The sequence below is a fragment of the Myotis daubentonii genome, chromosome 6 (genome assembly GCF_963259705.1).
Source record: "Myotis daubentonii chromosome 6, mMyoDau2.1, whole genome shotgun sequence".
NCBI classification, from domain to species: Eukaryota; Metazoa; Chordata; class Mammalia; order Chiroptera; family Vespertilionidae; genus Myotis; species Myotis daubentonii.
The window spans coordinates 17,229,967-17,252,633 of record NC_081845.1 but is presented as its reverse complement, the minus strand read 5'-3'; the positions used below and the strand labels follow the sequence as shown (position 1 = coordinate 17,252,633).

General features: G+C 40.4%; 1 protein-coding gene and 1 non-coding gene across 7 annotated transcripts in view; one reads left to right on the top strand and one right to left on the bottom strand.

The window, feature by feature from the left end:
• Positions 1-22,667, bottom strand: part of NCOA7 (nuclear receptor coactivator 7) — a 113,220-nt gene that overhangs the window by 32,076 nt on the left and 58,477 nt on the right. For 5 of the 6 annotated variants that reach the window (XM_059700256.1, XM_059700257.1, XM_059700254.1 and 2 more), the window contains 6 exons: positions 21,342-21,562; positions 9,849-9,928; positions 6,386-6,493; positions 4,042-4,155; positions 2,916-3,041; positions 1,279-1,463 (listed from right to left, as the gene is read on the bottom strand). In XM_059700256.1, the coding sequence (XP_059556239.1) occupies positions 1,279-1,463; positions 2,916-3,041; positions 4,042-4,155; positions 6,386-6,493; positions 9,849-9,928; positions 21,342-21,562 (834 nt within the window). The remainder of the gene's footprint in view (positions 1-1,278; positions 1,464-2,915; positions 3,042-4,041; positions 4,156-6,385; positions 6,494-9,848; positions 9,929-21,341; positions 21,563-22,667) is intronic. The other variant, XM_059700258.1, reaches the window with a different exon arrangement.
• LOC132237763 (U6 spliceosomal RNA) lies at positions 11,904-12,012 on the top strand. Its single transcript, XR_009453603.1, has one exon. It is a non-coding gene; the product is annotated as a U6 spliceosomal RNA (small nuclear RNA).

Genomic DNA, 22,667 nt, shown 5'->3' with positions numbered 1-22,667 from the left:
TAAGAGCCTACATAATTGCTAGACTCTGACAAATGCTTTAAAAAGCCTCTTTAATTCATAATTCAGTTCAATTCAATAAGCATTCGCTGAGTCCCTAAGTGCCACATGCTAAAAAATGACTGACAAAGTCTCTGTTCCACAGGAACCTGCATTTACAGAAATGTGCCGCCCAACACTAGCATTCAGATGTTAAAGATGCTTCAATCCTAGCGTCAAACAAATGTGTAATATGGTATCCTTTCCATATTAGGACCAACATTTAATTTTTCATATTAAACGCTACAAGAAGGCCTGCAACAAAGAAACCCACCTCTTCACGTTCTTGGTGTATAAGCAAAACTTTCTTCCATTATCATCCAAACCCCTTTCTCATCGCTTCCTTATTTACCTAGCTTGACCCCCAGAAAGAATACGTTTGACTGCACTCTAATCAGCCTCCTGTACTACCTTTATTGTCTACCCCTCCCTTCTTGTTCTTCTACCTATTCCAAGCTGAGATTAATTTAGTCATCTGGGGTTTTTTTTTGTTTTTGTTTTTTTGCACTGCAGCTGCCAAGCACTGCTGGGGCAAAGTACTAGTTGTGTCAACCAAATCTGCTTTTGATTAATGTTTTCTAGACTCAGCCAGGAATCTAATGATGATCAATAATCCTTTCAGTTGTTCCCTTCCTATTTTTCTGTGGCAGCTGGAGTTGCCAAATGTCCTACACAAAAAATACAAATCCCTAAAGGTGAGGATGGAGAGATTTTACACACACACACACACACACACACACACACACACACACACTTAAAAACTATTTGCACACTGCAGCTAATTTATAGTTGTTTTACCATGCAATTTTTAGTAATAATAAAATTTTAAGCTATTTTAAACGTTTAAACAAGTGATGGAATTCTGAGCCAATAATACTAAGTTCATTTCACACTGATTCCACTCATACAACCTATTTTGCTCATTGTTCATTAGACTGAAATGTCTTTATATAGTGTACAACGCAGAAATAATTTCAACATATTAGTAGTCAATTCTTAATTCTTCTCTCTTCCCAGCTATGACATTAGCCCTGTATCCTGGATCATCAAACACAATCTCACAAGGAGAGAAATCTTTATGTACCTTCCCTTTCTATTATTAGTGCACAAATATCTACCTTCAAATTCACCTCCACACAATCTCTTGCTCCTGCCAATGCTCTCACCTTTTAATTGCATTTAATTCTCCCAAGAACCCCTGCTCCCCCCCTTTTTTCCTGATAAACAAGAAATGTCTCTTACGATGGCAAGGCATCTTTGATCTTCATGTGGGAAATGTCATTGTAGAGGGCAATGGAAACCACCTCTTCCATGGGGCAAATGAGGCCATACTCCTCACACCCATTTTCAATGACCAGGGGGTCGGACTTGTGAGGATCAAACATGATGTTGTTAGGAGTGACAATCATGACACCTCCGACCACACCCTGCAGGACAAATGAACAGGACAGAATCACTACAGGCAGAAATACAACCGTCACAGAGCTTTAATGAACTCATGCTGTCATTCTGTTGACTTTGGTGAACCACAGACTCCTACATGACAATCCTGTCCCCTTTAAGAGGGCTGGAGAAATGCAGTGTTGGGTACTGTGGGGTGAGGCAGAGAAAATCTGTGGCAATCAACCGAGCCTGGTTCTGGTGCAGCTGCTACAGTAGTAAAATTGTGCTGGGATCTTGGGTTACACACGTAAGTCTCAGGTTCCCCAATTCCTGTCTGTAAAATGAGAGGGGCTGTCCCAGATGCATTCCCGATGGAGAACCGGGTGCTTTACAATTCACTCAGCACGTATTCACCATGTGTCCAACAAGTGTATGGTACTATGCTAAGGGAGCAGCTGTCTCTGAGTCATGGTGCCAAAGAACGGTCCTAGTATTTCTCTCTAAAATGTTTAGAAAGCATACATCCAGGAAAATTTGACACAAATGGGAATATAACATTTTTGCAGAAGTGCATATAGCTGAACTATGGAAATTCAAAGCAAAAACCAACAGTTTTTTGTCTGAAGCTTGGTCAGTTTATATTATAGACCTGGATGGCCACAGGGATATTATCCACCAAAGACAGGAGGATACAGATGAATCCCTTTAGGTAAATAATTTATTTTGTGCCCTTAATGACTTCAGTAATAATCTTTGCAAAATGCTGTGCATCTCAAGCATTACTTCTTCTTGACTGAAAAGGTTACAAGTCTGTATCAATACCCATTTTCCTGTTGTTTGAAACCTGCCATAACGTCTCTACGATGAGGATAGGAATTCCATTTTATCAACATAACCGTTTCTTCAGAGGAAGAAAGTTGGATTTTCTCTTTGTAAAAAAACCCCAACAACCAAAAAACTAAACACACGACAGCAGACATTTTAATACCAGCATCTCCAGCAGAAGGGCGGAGAACTCACCATTTTCCAGGTTAAGTACTAAGCTCTTCACATGAATTTTCCCTTTTAATTGCAATACCCCACTAATTAAATTTTATTACTGTTCCTATTTTATAGATGAGGAAAATGGAAGCTCGGGAAATTTAAACACCGTGCCCATGGTCTCACAGCTAATGGGTGGCAGAGTTGGAATTTAAATTAAAGGGGTCTGATTCCATCATTTGTTGTTAAATGTATACTACACTGTCTCCCTAACAATTCATAGACCAAGAACTGAAAATAAAATGCTGAATCCAGGGCCACAAAGAAGCACTGATCACATTTCCCTCAACAAGTAAAATGCCAGGCGTTCAACTGGGGAAAACGAACAGGCATGTGTGAAATCTTATGCTGAAACGCGGTGAGATCATTTAAGGGAGCCTGCCTTCAGTAATGTAAAAGCTGGCTTAGTTTCCCATAGATGCCACGAAAAGGAAACCAACTGCACTGCCACATACCTTTCCATCGGTGAAGTAGCGACAATTCATTTTTAAAAACTTAACCACGCCAGGCTCGTCTTCTTCAGACGTAGAGGATAAGACTCTTTCAATGGGTTTTATGGCCTTTCTTGCTAAGTCAGCATCCTTTACAAAGCAAAAATTTCCAACATCAAATAGAAGCAATTTCTCAAAACAGATTACTTATATAAATCAAGCCACACAAGTTCCCTGTAAATAACCTGCTTCTATTTAACTTAAACATATATAAGACAAATGTCTTTGGTCATTCAAAAATATTACATATATATAACAAGTATGTAAATCAAATGGAAAATGTGTAAAAAGTACATATCTATGAACCCATAAAAAATGGCTCATCCAATATCTTAGAAAATAACCTAAATAAAAGAATTCACAGTTGAGTCATGGTTCAATTTCTTTAGGAAAAGGAATAAAAGGAGTACAAATAAACTACCGGTTTTGGTGAGAGTTTAACTTCATACCTATGTAAATAAGGCATGTGTTTTGCCTTTGAGACTTTAAATGTGAACAGGCTTCTTCTGGATAAAATGCATTCTCTCAATTAACAACAAGTTACACCTAACTCCGCTCCTCTGGGGAAAATTTAAGTTGAAATCTTGAGAAAAAGAACATGGAACATGTAAGGTGTCCCCCAAAACTGTATACACACTTTAATGGCTGCTAACTCCATTTTTACTCCTTTTCATGTTTAACTGATTTGAAATAATGGCTGAAGCCAGTCTAAGCTTTGAACAAAGAAAATTTATCCTAAAGTGCCACTAGACTTTCTTTTTTTTACAGGGACACATAAAAATTAAAGTTTATGGTACAAAACCAGCAACAGTCAATAAATTGAAGGTGCACAAATACCGAACGAAATGATTCTTGATATTTGCAATTCTGTTGCTTCGTGTTATCAGCAGTGCCTGGACCAGAACGGTCATCAGTTTGAAAACAGACATTGACAAAATAAAGTATTCATTGCTGCAGATTCTTTTGATTTTGAAAATGAACTGTATGTTAATAAACGCTAACTTTATAATCATACAAAGTGTGTTTACATTTTGGGGGACACCCTGTATAGTCTATATTTATAAGTTCATACACAAATATGCATACATACAGGCAGTTTGTCATATTCTGCATCTGATGATGAAGGAGAGACAGTAGCACCAGGACTGGACGATGATAACTTTAAGGTACTAGAGGGAAAGTTGGTATCTGGCACAAAAAGAACCTGAGATTAGAAAAGAAAACCAAGGTGAGTACCAAGAATCAGGCAAACCCTAGGCAATGTTTAGAGCAGTTACTCTCCGCACAGTATCATGTGAAGGGCAGAACTAAGACCTGGCTGGCTTTCCCCGAACTCATAAGCAGCTTGAGGTCTTCAGACTAATCCGTGAAACAGTATGCAGCAATACGAACGTGTGCAGTGCAAAGGGTACCGAACACACCTACAGACTACAGAAGCTCATGAAGTGGAGAGCAAGGTGGGTGAGTATTTGGCACAAGCCATGTGAAGCAGGTGGGTCCAATGAAGCCTGGAGAGCACAGTACATAGCAGTACACGGTATGCTTCTAAACATAACACCTGTGTTAGGAAGAGATGAAAACAAATCCAGGTTTGCTAACTCCAAGCAGGCCCTGAGTGATAATGTAGTGAGGTCCTTATATGATAAACTATACACGGTATTATCAATAATCTCAATACTTTCCCTTCCATCACTGTCTCGATTACCTAGAAACAAAAATAAAAATCTGGTTCCGAAATGTTATTATGATCTTGTCATTCAACACTCTTTTAATGAGACACGGCACCTTTTGGTATACATTAAATACAATCTTAATATTATGGTCTCTAATGTTATAAAACACAATTCAGGGCTAATAATATAACAGCTGTTCAATATTGTTACTCACTCTCTCCCAACCCTCCAGGCATATCTCTGTTTTAACTTTAGTTATTTAAAGCTCTCTTCAATCCAGAAAAAATAAAATAAGGCAACAACAGAAGACACATTAAGATAAAGGTGGGAAAATCGACATCAAGGAAAAATAAGGAGGAATTACTACTGAAAATCTGGGCTCCAAAATGGACAGGTAAGCAATAGAGTTGGCTATGAAACATCAGAAAGTCTAGAGTGAGGTTTTAGTTCAATAAGCTCCCACGTAACCTCCTCTGAAAATCACCTCTGACGTGTGGTGGGTCACTCACCCAGCCATGCCAGTTCCCTTTCCTACCTCAAGGTGACCATCAACTGAGTCTCTAGACAGGTGAGTCTCAAATTTTCTGAAACCAGAGCAGATAAAACCAGTTTTGATTAATCAGATTTACTGAGACGAGAGGGATGCCTACCCCTCCAAGCTCCAAGACAGTTTACATAAAAATCTTTGAAAGCAAAATATCATCTACAGTTTTTGAAAGCCCCTCAATCAATGCTTCTCAATTCCTTATCTTTGCTGGCAAAACCAAGAGGACAGCCAAATCCTGGAACAACTAACCACACCAAACTGTTTAGTTAGAAGAGTGCTGGACAGGATAACAACGGCTGGAGGACACGTAAGACAATGCAGCCCAACCCCTAACTTCAGAGACTAGAAAACTGAAGTCCAAAGAAGAAAGTGGCTTGCCCAAGTCAAATAGCTACTACAAGGCAAAAAAGAACAAACTGAGTGCCTATTCCTGGTATTGTCATCCTTACAGTAGGCATATTTCAATAGTCCTTACACCTCTTGTTGCCTACTGGACCTTAATCAAGTACCAATAAACTATCTGTTTATGACAGAGTAAAAGAATAGTGAATCAGCCTGAGTTTTTTACTGTGCTCTAGTAAATTCTAACCTTGAATTAGTAAATATATGCCCTGAGGGTCTCTCCTATAGGTCAGTTATACAAGGGAAAGGGTTCCTGGACCCAATTCCAATGTGGAGGGCAGGGGTCCCCCACTAATAATTTTCAGACACCATCAGAGTTCCAAGAATTCAACTCAATTCTGACACTATCTACCCAGAAATAGCATCAGATTCCACAGGTTACAGGTTCAGCCCTACAAGACTGCACCCCCTCCTCTCACACACACACTTCAGATACCAGCTGCATGCTTCTGGCCAACTGGAGGTTCCAATGAGTGGACGAAACTAAAACTTGCAATTCTAAGTTAAACATTCTAAGAATATCTGTGTGATAGTCTATAGGAAAAACTTTTTTTAATGCCCTAGGGGGGAAAAATCTATAACATAAACTAGTAATAGTTAAGGAAACTGTGTTAATTATTTGCAAAGCATTCGTCTCTGAACAGTTCCTAATTACTGCTTTCAGAATTCTCGGACCTACCTAAAGGAAGGACTCAACCCAATGCACATGATCACTGGTGATAACCCTATGACACTAACAGTGAGGCGTTAAAAATGGCAATAACAGATAAATGTAAAATTTTGAAAGTAATATGCAACAAGAAAATCATTACCTGGCCTGGAACAATAGTATGTGTGAAAAGTTTATTCATTTCCACTAGTTTATTGGGAGTGATGTTAAATTTCAGTGCTATGGAGTTTAGGGTGTCCTGGCTTCCAGCCTAGAATAATCCAACAGACAAGATTCAATACATACAGCAAAACAGAACAAAAAACTTCCTTTTGATAGACAATAATCTGTTGGTGATAAGAATGAATAAAAATTAATAAATACATCTAGACATATTATGAAAAAGAATAAATACATTCTCAATTCTTTATTTATTTATTCATTTATTTATTTATTGTTGTTAATCCTCACCCAAGGTTATTTTTCCATTGAATTTTAGAGAGAGTGGAAGGGAGGGGGAGAGACACAGAGAGAGAAACATCGATGTGAAAGAGACACATTGGTTGGTTGCCTCCACATGTGCCCCCGCTGGGGCTGGGGATTGAACCTACAACTGAGGTATGTGCCCTTGACTAGAATCAAACCCACAAACCCACCAGGCTACTGCATGGTGGCCTGTTAATGGCCATTTCCCCCCACAGTGCCTGACACGTAAAAGGTACTCAGACATTTGACGCATGAATACAGTCAAAAGCTGAAAGAAATCTAGGTTAGCTATCAATAATTGTTCACTGTCATTAAAAATGACCGATTAGTGTTAATCTATAAATCTATAAACTGTGATAGATGTTGTTCTTTTCTCTCTAACACAGACAGAACAGGAATAAAGAGGGCAGTGATAAGATGTGAAACCTCACAGTAAAAAAAACCCCGCACAAGAAAAGGAAGTCGCTGCCTCTGGTCAGTTCAGTATCCCTTCCAGGACCATGGGATGGACCTAGTTAGTGGGAGGTCACACTGGGGACCATCACGGAGACGTTCCCACCTACAGCACTGTACATAGAGCTGTCTCTACCAGGTGAGCCTTGCGTTAGGTGGAGATTTGATATGGCTGCAGGAGACTGTGAACGGATGCAAAGAATTAAACTCACCACTGCCCTCCATCAAAACCCCACCAACTAGATAAACTATCTCAGGCTAATCAAATTCATAGTTACAGGTGACACTGAAATTACTTGAAAGCATTCCTAGAAAAAGTTAGGATATAAATACATGTTTTTAAATCATTGAAAACTTAACAATATATGCTCTAACGTCTACCCTGAGCAAAATTACCTGTACTAAAAATGAAAAAAAAATTAAATATAGATATTTTTCCAATATTAGATATTTCTATAATTCAGGGTAGACAAAAGTAGTTTATAGTTGTGAGTATGTGAAAGAGTTAATTTTTGTATTATTATTTATTAATTGTATTATTTATTTGTCTTACAACTGGAAACCTACTTTTGCCCACCCCTATACATATAAATCCAGGATTTTAAGAATTTGGAGTCAATACAAGACACAGTCTGAGGATGTAGACAACAGCCCAAACTGGTGGCCCTGAATTCCAGATCTTCCACGGGCTAGCTGTGTGACCTTGGGTCTTTGCTTAACCTCTCTGGGTGTCAGGTTCTTCATCCACCAAATAGAGATAATCATAATTTCTGCTTGACAGCACTTCATATTTTTATGAAAAAACTTGTAGAAGATACTGTGTATAGGGAGTTAAGGAAAGGAGAGACTTTAACAATCTAGAGTTAAAGATTGTTAACAGGGATAAAACATACATAGAGAACCAAGTCACAGATCCTCAGAGGGATTCTGATTATCATTAAATATTTGAACCTTACCAGAATGCTTGAATATCTACAGCTCGAGAGCAATACAAGCAATCTAGTAAGAACGAGCATGGTTCTCTAAATACAAAGTTATGAATGGCTTTTTATTTCCACTAAAGTACACAAAATAACTTGCCAAGTAAAACTAATATCCATAACATAAACCAAACAGGTAGGCATTTCTGCATTACTAATTCGACCGCCTGTTGATATGAATTAATTCGGAGTTTATCTGGACTCTCGCTGCATTGTTCAGTGATGCTATGTGAAGCATCTCCTAGCAAACAACATTTATCATTGTTTTGGAGGGGCCTGTGGATGCACAGACGGCTTTAGACAATTGTTATTAATGACAAATACTCCAGCACTCCTTGAGCACTGTGCTAGGTGTTGTGGGATCAATGACATATGGTAAACACAGTGGTAATGTGAGCTATATAATCACCCCAAATCCTTCCTGGGAAGGACTAAGACTGTAAACCACAGAAAGATGTTTAGAGATGTTCACAGAGCACTGAGCAAGAAACGTGTGCCAGGGCTGTTCTCGGTGACTCTGGGGAAGCTTGGAGAAGATGTACCCCTCCCGAAGAACCACCAGGGAGGGGTCTGGTCCTGCTGCTTGCCTTGTATCGAGCCTGGCATGCACACAAATAATTGGCGGAAACGAAGTAAACATGATGGAAATACAACCAGGCAATGGCAATAGCACTTAATTTCTTCTTAGAAGTCAGCACACTCCTCAACAATGCTATTTCCATGTGAATTAAGACAGATCTATAATTCAGTGGCCCACATTACGCCAGGCCTAGGATAAACAGAAACAGCTCCTGGCTTCCAGGAGCTCATGGTGCAGGGAGAGCGATGAGTATACGCCACGTAACGTGGAGGCGCAGGAATGAGCACGTGCACAGCGCTATTCAGCCACTGACGCAGCAGTACGGAGGTCTGCACCCTGCAAGCAGCAGCAGCAGCACAATGGTGGCCAAAAAGGGGTCTCGTGTCTATCCCCTAGTGTCCAGTGGCTATATGAATTAAGGCACAGGATAGACATTAAAATGACAGTCACACTTGTGAACCAATAATGTTAAACTGAGATAAACTATGTAGAGGTACATGATTCTATGAGAATAAAATGAAGAGAGATCTGGCCTACACTTGCTGGGTGATTACAAAAAGCAAGAATAAACATGGAGAGCAATGGGAAAATGTCAAGAATAAGGTTCTGGCTCATAGAAAGGTATGGATGATGGAGCCACTGGTGCTTTAAAAAAAGACCCAGCATGAAGGTCTAAGTGGATATGTTGAGAAGTCAACTGAATCTATGGTTCTAGAACTCAGAAAGCATGTCTGGGAAGGAGTCCTAAAACTGGCTGTCAATCACAGGTAATTCAAGTCACAGGTTTACATGAGATTGTCCAGGGAGAAAATATGGAGAGAAGAGAATGACTTAGAACAGGTCTTAAGAAGCTTCATTGTTTGCCCTAGCTGGTTTGGCTCAGTGGATAGAGCACTGACCTGCGGACTGAAGGGTCCTGGGTTTGATTCCGGTCAAGGGCACATGACCAAGTTGTGAGCTAGATCCCCAGTAGGGCGTGCAGGAGGCAGCCAATCAATGATTCTCTCTCATCATTAATGTTTCTATCTCTCCCTCCCTCTCCATTCCTCTCTGAAATAAATAAAAATATATTTGGGAAAAAGTAAATCTAGTAGTATTAAACATTCATACTTCCTGTTTATACTTACAGTGTACTCCACAGTACCATGTGGCTTCTGAACCACCATCTTCTTCTCTTTTTTATCATGTGTTTTGTTTTGATTGTCATCTGAGGAATAAAATGTATGTAAATGAAGAATTTAATCTAGGGAACTGAGGATAGGGTAATGTATAGTATATTAAAACCACTTTCAAATTGACTATTTTAAAAAAATGACACCAAAATAAAATGGACTAAGGGTGCAGATAGACCATACTTCTAAAAAAACATACCATTCATCAATGAACACTGAATAAATGATTGTTAACTGTAATAAAATGGCACAAGTAACAAGCTAATGTTTTATTGTTATTAAAGTAATAGTTTAAATGATAATGTCTAATCGTAAAGTTAGAGTAAAACTAGTACAGTCATGGTAATGTATACTGATCTATAAGTACAGCCCTTTTAGAAAGTGACCTGTCAACGTGTAAAATATCCATTCTTTGACATTCCTTCCCTTACGAACTTATCCTAAGGAAAAATTCAAAAGAAGAAAAATGCTGTATGTAACAGTGTATGGTTACTGCAATATTATTACTAATAATGAAAACTTGAAAAGACCTATCTGTCCAATAATATATTAAGTTGAATCATAGATTTTGCTGTTTTTATAGATCAGAAGTGGCCAACCTATCAGCTTAATCAACCTCAATGTTATGATTAAATACGTCCAGATATTGAAAACCAGAGAGACATATAGCAAAGGATAAAAATTTAAGTGGAAAAAAAAATGAAATAAAAGTAATGGAACTCCCCCCCCCCCCGCCCCTCCGCGCAAAAAAAGAAACAAACAAACTAAAACTTAAAAAAAAAAGAAGTAATGGAACCCTAAAGGCTGTGTATAACAAGAATGAAAACAGAATGGCTTCATGATGTCACTTCCATGGGTGCAGTAGCTCATTAATTACCAAACTGCAGCCTGAATTAGGCCCTAGTAAGGCCCACCCAGCTTTACAGAAGGAAGATGGCAGGGTGTGCGGTGGGAGAGATACCCACAGGCGCCGCACAAGCTCCACTGCAGTCCCTTCGTTCCTACCTCTGTGGAAGACAAGTGTCTGAGAGCAATGCCAGCAAAGCTCTTAAGGCTTCTGAGCATAATAACTTCCACTCACTAAACGACAACAAAGAAGCTAATCTAATGTGAGGCAAGGCTAAACCCTAAGTACTTAAGGTCATAAAAATAAACTGTAGTGGAGTTGAGAGCAAAAACACAACAAATATAATGGAAACAGTTTGGAAACCCCAAGCATGAAGAGGAAATCCCTGCCATTCATTGGAGGCCCACTGTCATAGCAGGGCAAGGCAACAACTGGCAGAATGTACTCCAGGTAACCACCTGTTCCTCAATGGTCTCTTTAGAAATGAAGGACTACTCTAAGCTCTCCTAAAGCATACCTGTATAAAATAAGATGACTCCTTATGTTAGAAACCAAAAGCAAATATTAAAAGTGAAACACTAACCAATATAAATACAAGAGTTCCTACTATCGTGGTTTATAGTCAACTTTGTTCTAGAATCTCTAGTCAAAGTAACAGATAAAGAAGTTTAAAATAGTCCTAGCTGGTTTGGCGTCGGCCTGCGGAACAGAGTCCCAGGTTCAATTCCGGTCAAGGGCATGTACCTTGGTGGCAGGCTCCTCCCCTGCCAGGGCCCTGGTTGGGGCTCCAGCAGGAGGCAACCAGTCAATGTGTTTCTCTCACACTGACATTTCTCTCTCTGTCTTTCCCTTTCTTTTCCACTCTCTCTAAAAATCAATGTAAAAATATCCTCAGGTGAGGATTTTTTAAAAATTATAATAAAAATAAGTAAATAAGTAAAGGCCATATTTTAAAAAGAAGAAGAAAAAAGAAGTTTTAAATAATGAAATGAAAATTTGATTATTAGCAGGTGAACTGTCTATCTGAAGAACCAATATCATAAAAAATACAGAAATAACACCGTTCAGTAAGATGGCTAGATATAACAATCTTCTACACTTATGATAGAAATGTATTTGAACAAGTCCCAGGTATGGTGTTATCAAACTAGAAAATATCTAGGGTGCCCACTTCGGCAGGACATACATACTAAAGTTGAAACAACACAGAAAAGTTTAGCATGGCCCCTGTGCAAGGATGACATGAACACACACAAAACAAGAAAATATCTAGGAATAAATATAGCAAGATAATGGCAAGATACATACAAAGAAAATTTTAAAAATTTACTGAAGTATATAAATGGAAGCCTGAATAAAAGGAGGTACATATAATGTTCCTAAATAGGATATTTCATTTTTTATAAATATTCCACTTTCTCTTCAAATAATGTTTAAATTAAAAGCAATTTAAATCCAAATGATTAAAAACATTTGGAAAAGGGAAATATGCCAAACTGGTAACCAGCTTTATCTAGAAACATAAATATATAAAAGTATCCACAATTATTTTTAAAAGAGAAATGAGGGTAGGAACACTGTGTGGACGTTAAAACACAAGATAGAGGCATAGCAATTAAAACACTGTGGTAAAATAACTAAATATCAGAACTGAAGAAATTTAGTGTAAAATAAAAATGCCTTAGTAAACCAGTAAGAAAAGGCTGGCTTTTCCCATAAATGTCATGTAGCTTCATGTTATAGGGGAGACTCTGGCATCAGACAGACTAAATGAGGAGTCCTGGGCTGCCCCTGGCTCACTGAGTGACGTTGGACAGGAAAATTTCCTTTTTCAAGAACAGTTTTCCAGTGTGTAAAATGGGGATGCCAACTGGACTCCCAAAGAGATACTGTAAGGATTACATAAGGCAATTCTTTTCAAGTAGGGCACTCCTCAATGTGAGAACTAAGGGCTCAAGAAACCTTAAGGATTATTATTAAATCATGTTGGGTAAACATTGTTAAGATCTGGAGGAAAATCTAGATCACTCTCAAATCAGCACAGATGGATACAAAATTTAATAGTAAGAAATAGAGTCATTAATGTTTTTGAAGAAAATATTGGACTTGTATTTCCTTAAAGAAATACCATCTTCTTTATTGGTGAGGCACACATCTCAAATTACTGGTCTGATTCTGCAATTAAAATATACAATGTTAGCCCAGCCGGTGTGGCTCAATGATTGAGCATTGGCCTATGAACCAGGAGGTCACGGTTCAATTCCCAATCAGGGCACATGCCCAGGTTGCAGGCTCGATCTCCAGCAGGGGCATGCAGGAGGCAGCAGATCCATGATTCTCTCTCATCATTGATGTTTCTATCTCTCTCTCTCTCTCTCTCTCTCTCTCCCTTTCTCTCTGAAATCAATAAAAATATATTTTAAAAATATCCAATGGTATTATTTAGCATTTTAGCCCTAACTGGTTTGGCTCAATAGATAGAGCATCGGCCTGCGGACTGAAGGGTCCCAGGTTCGATTCTGGTCAAGGGCATATACCTTGGTTGTGGGCACATCCCCAGTAGGGGGTGTGCAGGAGGCAGCTGATTGATGTTTCTCTCTCATCGATGTTTCTAACTCTCTATCTCTCTCTCTTCCTCTCTGTAAAAAATCAATAAAATATATTTTTTTTTAAAAAAAGCCTAATATGCTAAGTGTCTGACAGTTTGACCAGTTGCTATGATGCGCACTGACCACCAGCAGGCAAATGCTTCGACCGCTAGGTTAGTTTGCTGCTGGGGTCTGGGCAAGATGGGCCAGACACATCCTGGAGCCCTCCCACGGTCCCTCCCTGGCCCCGATTATGCACCGGTGGGGTCTCTCGGCTTGGCCTGCGCCCTCTTGCAATCTAGCACCTCTTGGGGGATGTTGAAGAGCTGGTTTTGGCCCATCCCCACTGGCCCGGCCAAGGGACCCCACCAGTACATGAATCTGTGCACCAGACCTCTAGTTTTAGTATAAAACCAGTGAGAGCTTTAAATGTAACAACATCTATGACCAGGTCAAATAGTTAAGCCTAGAGATAAATGTCAACCTTATCATCATTTAAATCACAGCTCTGGGGAAATGGAACACCATGTATAGTCATCTGTTTCTCCCTAAGAAACAACAATGTTCCTAACTAACATTTTATCTAACGTTTGCCTTCTTTTTCTCTCCCAGTTGACTCTGGGAAAGCATGATGTACAAGGTTCCCCTGGGGCTGTGGTGCCAGAGTGCGGCTTGCTGACCAGCAGGGACACCTTCCTGAGTCACTGGGCTTCTAGGTTTTTTCATTTGTAAAATAGGCTACTACTTCCCCACTGGGCATCATGGTGAGTAGTCAATTAAATAATGACACAGTGCAACGAGCCCACAGGAGACGCTCATCCAAAATAGGATCTTTCCCTTCTTCCTCAGGCCTGACATTGCTTCTCCCTTTTCCTGCTCTCTCTCCCAGTCTCACAGCTCATTCAAAATGCCTTCTTTGCTCCTTCGCAGGTAAGACTTCTTCTTCTTCTTCTTTTTTTAACCACTTATCCATGACCTGTAAACATTTGCCACAGTTTATCAAAGTGCTGAATTTCCCCCTTAATGCAGTCTAACTGTGATGTGAACTCTTGATTTGGAAACTCAGGTATGAGGTTCAGCTCATGAAAGCATTCTTATATTATGTTGGGCTGCTGCTTCCATTCCCATTGTTTTGACCTGTTCACCAAGAGCACCTCTGATGTAGACTCTTCATTCAAGCCCCCATATCTGTCATCTTCTCCCTTATCAACTGCATTCCTTCTGCAACCTTCCTGTACATTTTGGGGGGACTCACTAGATTTGTCCTAGTTACCACCTAGATTTTCACACAGTGACTTCACTTAAACATTACTCTGACTTCCTAGATGGCCCCAAGAAGCATAAGCCTAATTATTTCCATCCTAATAATTTCAATTTATTTTATACCCAAGTCCCTCAAGTCTTTGGATTCTATTTGATTAAAATATATATTAATGCCTGGCCAGTGTGGCTCATAGGGTGTCGATCTATCAACCAGGAGGTTGTAGTTCTATTCCCAGTCAGGGCACATGCCCAGGTTGCGGGCTCAATCCCCAATGGGGGGCATGCAGGAGGCAGCTGATCAATGATTCTCTCTCATCATTGATGTTTCTATCTCTCTTTCTCTCTGAAATCAATGAGAATATGTTTATATATCTATATCTATCTACTAGAGGCCTGGTGCATGACATTCGTACACTGGGGGTAGCGGGGTGTCCCTTAGCCCAGTCTGCACCCTCTTGCAGTATGGGACCCCCCCCCGAGGGGTCCTTAGTGCTGCCGCAGAGGCAGGAGAGGCTCCCGCCACCACTGCTGTGCTCGCCAGCTGTGAGCCCGGCTTCTGGCTGAGCGGCACTCCCCCTGTGGGAGTGCACTGACCACCCGGGGGCAGCTCCTGCATTGAGCATCTGTCCCCTGATGGTTAGTGCACGTCATAATGACCGGTCATTCCACTTTTAGGTCGATTTGCATATTAGCCTTTTATTACATAGGATATGTCTATATATCTATACATCTCTCTCTATATATGTATATATCCTATGTAATAAAAGCCCAGTGACCGAACAGCAGAATGACCAGAACGACCGGTTGACCAATCGCTATGGTGCACACTGACCACCAGGGGGCAGATGCTCAGTGCAAGAGCTGCCCCCTGGTGGTCAGTGCACTCCCACAGTGGAAGCACTGCTTTGGTTGACTGGGATGAGCGGCTGCAGTGGGAGCAGCCGCTCAGAGGGCGGGTCCACAGCAGCTCAGCTGACCATGATGAGCAGCAGGCCTATCCCCGCAGGTCACGCACCCCCTACCAGTGCACCAATCCCATGCACCGGGCCTCTAGTGTATATATATACTAGTAAAGTGGATTCTTGATATTCTCTTTCCATGAGTCCATTTTAATCCTGTATTCTGTGATTAGAGGTCTAAAGTAGCAGAATGATCATTATTTTTTAATAGAAGAACAGTGCTATTATATGTCTGTGGCTTTGTTATAGGAGAGTGAAAAGCTAGGAAAATTTCAGAGCAAGTGGAATAGGGAAACTGAGACAAGAAGATCAAACAAGGCCAAATGGTGTGGGCAATTTGCAGCCAGCTGGTAAACTGCAAGCCCTTTATCTTCCCCAACCAAGGACACTTGAGAGCAAATGGCTAATACCCCTCTCCTAACTAATGAAAAATATGCAGGAAGGAGGGGAAAGGAAAAGGGGAGGAGAGAAGGATTCTCAATGCAACCAAAGAATACACAGCATAAATCACCTTGGAGCAGCTAAAGACAGCAGAAAGGGGGGGGGGGGGGGCGCGGCAAAAAAAAAAAAAGGGACAGTTTTCTTTTCTTTTACTCCCTAAACAGAAAGCCAGCAATCTCAAGGTTTGGCAAGATAAAATTGCCAGGTGCTTCTCATGAACTCTAGGAAGGCCACAACAAAGTAAAAGGGACCTTGAGAATTAATCTGTACCAAAATATTCAGCAGAGGAATTCTGAAACCAATAGACTGAAGGGTATATAACTCCTCAAACCCCCCATATGCACTCTGGCTGGATGGGAGAGATTCCCTTACCTTGCTTCTTTAATAAATGTGCTTGCTTTAACTGCTTTAATAAATTAGCTTTATCACAACGCAATTAGGGTTTTTCATTTAAATTTATTTCTATGAAAAACAAGAACCGGGGAGGGGACAGCCCTCTCCCTCCAACTCAGGGGACTGGCCTATAACACCTTTTCTGGGGGCTCTGGGTTGCCTGCAACAGCTTGACCTGCTTATATGTTTGGGAATTAATTTATCAAGATAACAAAGCTTTGTCTTTCTGAACTTGCTATGTGAAACAAAGAACATGACAGGAAGTTGCAATTTTGTGATTTATAATAAATTCATATTTGGTCTTCATCCACAATTTCTGACTCACAGCTCCCAAAACCTTTGGAATTTCCTAAGTGTTGAAAGTAAATCTGCCTTTTGTCACGTTAATGACGTGACCTTTAGAAAGTACCTAAAGATGGTAGCCAATGGAACCAATCTGTGAGTAGAGGGTTGAACTTCCAAGTCCCAACTCCTGATTTCCAGGGAGGGGAAAGGAGTTAAAGGTTGAATCAATCCCCAGTGGCCAATGATTTAGTCAATCATGACCCTCCATAAACACCAAGAGGTTGGGGTTCAGAGAGCTTCCAGGCTGGGGAGCACCTGGAGATGGGAGAGTGACGGCTTGGAGAGGGCATGGAAGCTCTGTGTACCTTGCCCTGTGCATCACTTCCACCTGGCTGTTCTTTTTTTTTTTAATAAACCAGTGACCTAGTAACATGTTTCTCTGAGTTCTATGAACTATTTCAGCACATTAATTGAACTCAAGGAGGTGGGGTGGGAACCTCTGATTTATAGCAAGTTGGTCACAAATTTTTAGAATTGGCACCATCTATAATAAAGTGTAATATGCCAATTAGACCGGACGTCCTTCTGGACAACCCTCTGGACAAAGCTGGGGCTGCGAGGGAAGCCTGGGTCCCCGGTGCCAGAGGGAAGCCAGTGCCGGCAGCTGGGGGAAAGAAGGCCTACTCTTGCATGAATTTCGTGCATCAGGCCTCTAGTTTTGTTATAAAAGGCAATTCTAGTGACACCATCTTTCCGTAACATTTTATCAGTATTTTAACTGTTCTATTCTTCAAAGTGTCAGGAAGTAGCAATGATTTGTTATCCAAGGCTTACATGAGGCACAGATAAACCTAATTTAAAAAGTAAAAATATTATTGTTAGACCGCCCCAGAGCAAGGATGATGGATGAGTCAGGTACAGAAGCTCACCAGGGCAGAAAGCCCCGGTTGCCTAGCAAGGGGCAAAACTGGGAAAACAAGAACTTCACCCCCAGGGTAACCTCTCCCCCCTAGCATATTCCTGGTCATGCAGTTTGAACCCTGGATCTTTCGTATCCCTGGTCAGGCGGTTTAGACCTCCTGACCTTTTCTTCCCTAAAGATAACATCTAGGCTTCAGTTGTATTTCAGCTCCAGAAAAGCAGCAAAACCAGACAAGTGACGCTGTGGCTGTCTCAGGACCAGCTGCATTGACTAATGACCCCCTGTCCTGGCACCAACCAATCAGTGAGACCACAACCCTGAAAGAGCACACGTGGGAAGCTGATGAATATTCTATTAAGTCCCTCCCCTGAGACCTGCCCTAAGATTTCTACCTGCAAGAAAGAGATAAATATGCTCAGGACAAAGGACCCAGTGAGTGCTCTCCCTCTGAGGTGCACACCCTTGTCATTCCCAACAGGCGCGTATCCCCCAACCTCTAAGGGACCCCATGAGACTTGCAACCAGGGGAGCGATGGGCAGCAGCAGCTCATCCTGGGCTAACCTGTCCCCTTTTCTCTGTGTAGCCCTTCCCTTTGGATATCCCATTCCCCACCCGCTTCCCTTAAATAAATTCAATTTTTCTTTATCCACAGTCTGAGATGGCTATTTAGTCTGCCTGAGTGCACCACCCATGTTAACTTTTCAATTATTTTGTCAAAGTACGCTTCCATTTATTATCTTCTTTTCCTCCTTCCTGAGTTTTCTAGTTCCAAAATTCTTGACTGTTCTTTCACTCTCTCACACACTATGTTAATAACCAAATACTGCTGCTTCTAAGAGCAAAATCTCTCTTCAGGGTGCCTATCTTATCTGACCCAGTCTCCCACCGCCTCGTCAGCTCACTTCCACCATTACCCTGAGATGTGTCATCTCAAAACAAAGAGTTGATGGAGTTCCCCCAAGGAATAAAGTCCAAATCCTTAATGTGGCAGATAAGACCCTCCCATTTTAGTGACTTCTCCTCAGACTAGAGCCACTGAAAGCAGTGACCTGGAACTGGGATCACCATTCACTTGCAGCCTCATGCTCCACCTAGTGGTACAGAACCACATCCTGGGATAGGGTTCTAGGGAACATGCAGGTCAGGCCTGTGAGAGCAAACAAATCTGCCAAGATGGGTTTGTCAGCTAGTCAGATATGAACAGGAACAGGAAGCCTGGAATTCAAAGGCCCACCTAGTAGTTTCCTCTAAGCACTAGATTCTCCTATGGAAATGCCCAGCCTCCAAGCACTGTTACCACTGCCATTCCTGAGAACAGATGAAAACTACGATGGCGCCAAAACCGGTTTGGCTCAGTGGATAGAGCGTCGGCCTGCGGACTGAAAGGTCCCGGGTTCGATTCCGGTCAAGGGCATGTACCTGGGTTGCGGGCACATCCCCAGTAGGAGATATGCAGGAGGCAGCTGATTGATGTTTCTCTCTCATCGATGTTTCTAACTCTCTATCTCTCTCCCTTCCTCTCTGTAAAAAATCAATAAAATATATTAAAAAAAAAAACAAAACTACGATGGCATCTCTACTTATTGCTACCAAATAAAATCACAGAATAATTCTGACCCAACTATCATATTGAATATATTGTCCGGATCTATATCCCTCCAGAATTTTCATCGAAACTCAAATCAAAAAGAGTATTCATTCATCTACAGATTAATTCACCCACTCACTCAAGCACATTTAAAGATCACCTATGATGCCTTAGTGGCTCTCAATCTTCCTAATGCCGCGACCCTTTAATACAGTTCCTCATGTTGTGATGACCCCAATTTCATTGTTACAAATTGAACATAATTAAAGCATAGTGATTAATCACAAAAACAATATGTAATTATATATGTGTTTTCCGATGGTCTTAGGTGACCCCTGTGAAAGGGTCGTTTGACCTCCAGAGGGGTCACGACCCACAGGTTGAGAACCACTGCCTTAGATACTGCACAAAGCAAAAAGTACAGGGTCCGAGTCATGTCTACCTCTAAATAGGGAAGCAGATAAATAAATCCACAGAAGGGAAGTCTAACCTGAATAGGAGCAGGGAGGACTTCCCAGAAGAAATGATGACTGCGCTGATTTTGTGAAGTCAAGTGGAGCTAGTTGGGGAGGGTGAAGGATACTGTTTCAGACTCATAGAGTTACACATGCAACAGAAGGCACCGCATTGAAAAGCTACCTAATGCAGCATCCACAAGTAGACTAGTATCATCACTAAAAAGAAACCTCAATGGCTAGGACTATCAGCCTCCTTCAGAAAAACCCTACAGAGCTAGATGTCTCCACTTTACCTTTAAGCAACAGCATTTAAAGTAGGGATGGAAAAGGATCATACAGGGTGAGCAAAAGTAGGTTAACAGTTGTAAGTACTCAAAACACAGTTTGTTCTTGTACTGTTATTTATTAGTTGTTGCATTATTTTCCATACGAACAACTATAAACCTACCTTTGTCCACCTCTCTGTATTTTAAACTGCACAATTATAAACACCACAAATATCCAATGTGTAAATCATACGTAAATGAAGATGTAAAATGAAATTTTCCTTAATCCTCTTCCTCTTTTTGGAAATAAAGGATAATATTCAACACTTTAAATTTTAAGAGGACGTTTACTGATCACACAGAAGTGTCTTTCAGTAGGTTGGCAGTTATAGTTTTCTATAACGTCCTGAAAGGCTTGAGATGAAAAGCATCCTTTAAGCTGTGTAATACATGACATAATCTCACATTAGCCGACTGGAATGCTGGAAACCACATGCTTTCTGCTATAGATACTCATCTGCCTCTGTTGGAGCGATGACAGCACAGTCTCACTTACTACCACCCCAATGGCGGCCCATTTTATCTTTGATGAGCACCATTAGAAAGTTGTATTAAGCATGGAGACAAGATCTGTCTCCTGGTCACGTTGGCATTAACCATGACCCCACTTTGAGGCCCTCTGGAATAAGTCTCTGCTCTAAGACCACGTTTCCCGTACTGTACTGCAACAGGCTCTCAGAGACCCCCGTCTTCGCTCCATCTAGCAACCTTGAGTACTGCAATTTGTAGGCCACACAGGTTTGGACTCAGGGTTCTCTTTCTTTGCATTCTCCTTTAAACATACTCCAGGCCTGCAAGTAACAGGAGCAGTAGGTGCGAGATGGATGATCCAAGTAAAGCAGGATTATCACTTACATCATGCTGGATATGCCACTTTTCCTAAGGCAGTTTCAGATGCAATGGCTATTCCGAGAAACTGTTGAACACGGTGATTTCCCCTTAACTAAAACTCCCAATTTTTTTCTTTAAACTGACAGATGCTAGGCCATGTCTCCATCTATTTTCTGTGGCTTAGCTGGTGCCAAAGGTGCACCCATTTCTACCAACACTTTTATGGCTATTTTTCATATTCTGTGATTATTATGAAAAATATTTCTCATACAGGGGAAGTGACCATTCATTTGACAAATATTTATCAGCACACACTATCGGCTAGGCACTGAGCTAGATGATGGGAACACAAAGTTGAAGGAGACACAGAAACGTTATTTCATTCTCACCCCTTTACAAAAGGTTACGTATAGAAAGCAAGGGCCATTAGCACATAGTAGCTGTTCAATAAACTGTTACTATTATTATAATCACTTAAAAATTAGTCTTAAAAATTACTACATATTTTTAAAATGAAAATTCTGCAATTTTGCCACCAATACTCACCAGAACTATAATACCTCTTTAGTTCTGTACGTCTGAGCTCTTTCAACTGATTGTTTTTTCTCTTTTTTTTCTCATCAGTGATATATTCCTCTTCCACAGCAATGTTGCACTTGTCTTGCTCTAAAATGGCTGTATTAACATCTTCTTTCCCAGTATGAGTTCTTGTAGCCAACGTTGAGGCTGTCTCTGCATTTTGTTTGGCTTGTTTTTTCTTTTTCAATCTAGGAAAAAAATAAGTGGAAAAATATTGGAGAATGATTTGTTAGGAGGAATTATATTAATTTCATGCTGTTGGGATTTGAGAAACTAATTGATATAGAAAACATTTATGTAATTGTTAACTACATGTTCCGGTTATATTTTTCCATTCCTAGACACTTAAAAATTCTTACAGAGAGACTCGTGGCCTCTTCTCAATTTTATATCCTTAATACTAATGTCTCAGAAAATTAATGGAAAGTGCTCTAGACCTGAGAAAAAACTAGATTATTCTATAGGCTATGGTGAGTATTTTTTGTCAAGATACACAATTACCCAAATATATTGCCACATTTGCAGTGTTACATTTCTAAAGTGTTTCTGGTTTTCAATGGGCTGAAAGGCAAGCACATCTATATAAAAAAAACACACCTTTATAATAGGCTCACACACTGAGTATAAAGATTTGGCAGGGTCAAGCAGGTTTAGGGCTAATAATTCTTTTCCTTGGTACCTATGATAGTGTAATGAAGAAAGAGCTGTAGTTCCTGAGATAGAAAATGCATACGGACAATATGGAGTTATCATTATGATTACTAATAGCTGATACATTAGTTAGCACATTTGATGTTTTCAATTCCGCGCTCCTGAGTCACAGATGTATGACTCAGGCACAGTCAGCTGTCTCTTACACGTATCTATTTCCTGTGCTCTCTTGAGCACCCGTACCATTTGATGTTGGACATGGATAAGAAATGTTTGGGGAGAAAAACAACTGTAGGATAAAACAGGAACTAAGGTTTGATTTCATGCTGCTTTGCTCTGTGATATTGGACAAATCCATTTAACAGTCTGGAGAGGCCCCCCAATGAGAACTAAGCATGGTAAGGTATATAACGAATTCAGCTTTTGAGATAAAGGTCTCATATTCTAACAAAATATTTCAACTAGGCTGTTATTCATGGAACACTGAGCAGCTAAGTCCTTACACTTTCGTTGGCTAATAAATGAGATTATAACCTAGAAGAAAGGAAAGCTGGGGGGAAAAAATCATGGATGAATATATTTCTCACATCTAATTTAGCTATCTTTTTATGTTTACTTCTTTTAAAAAAACAAAACCATAAA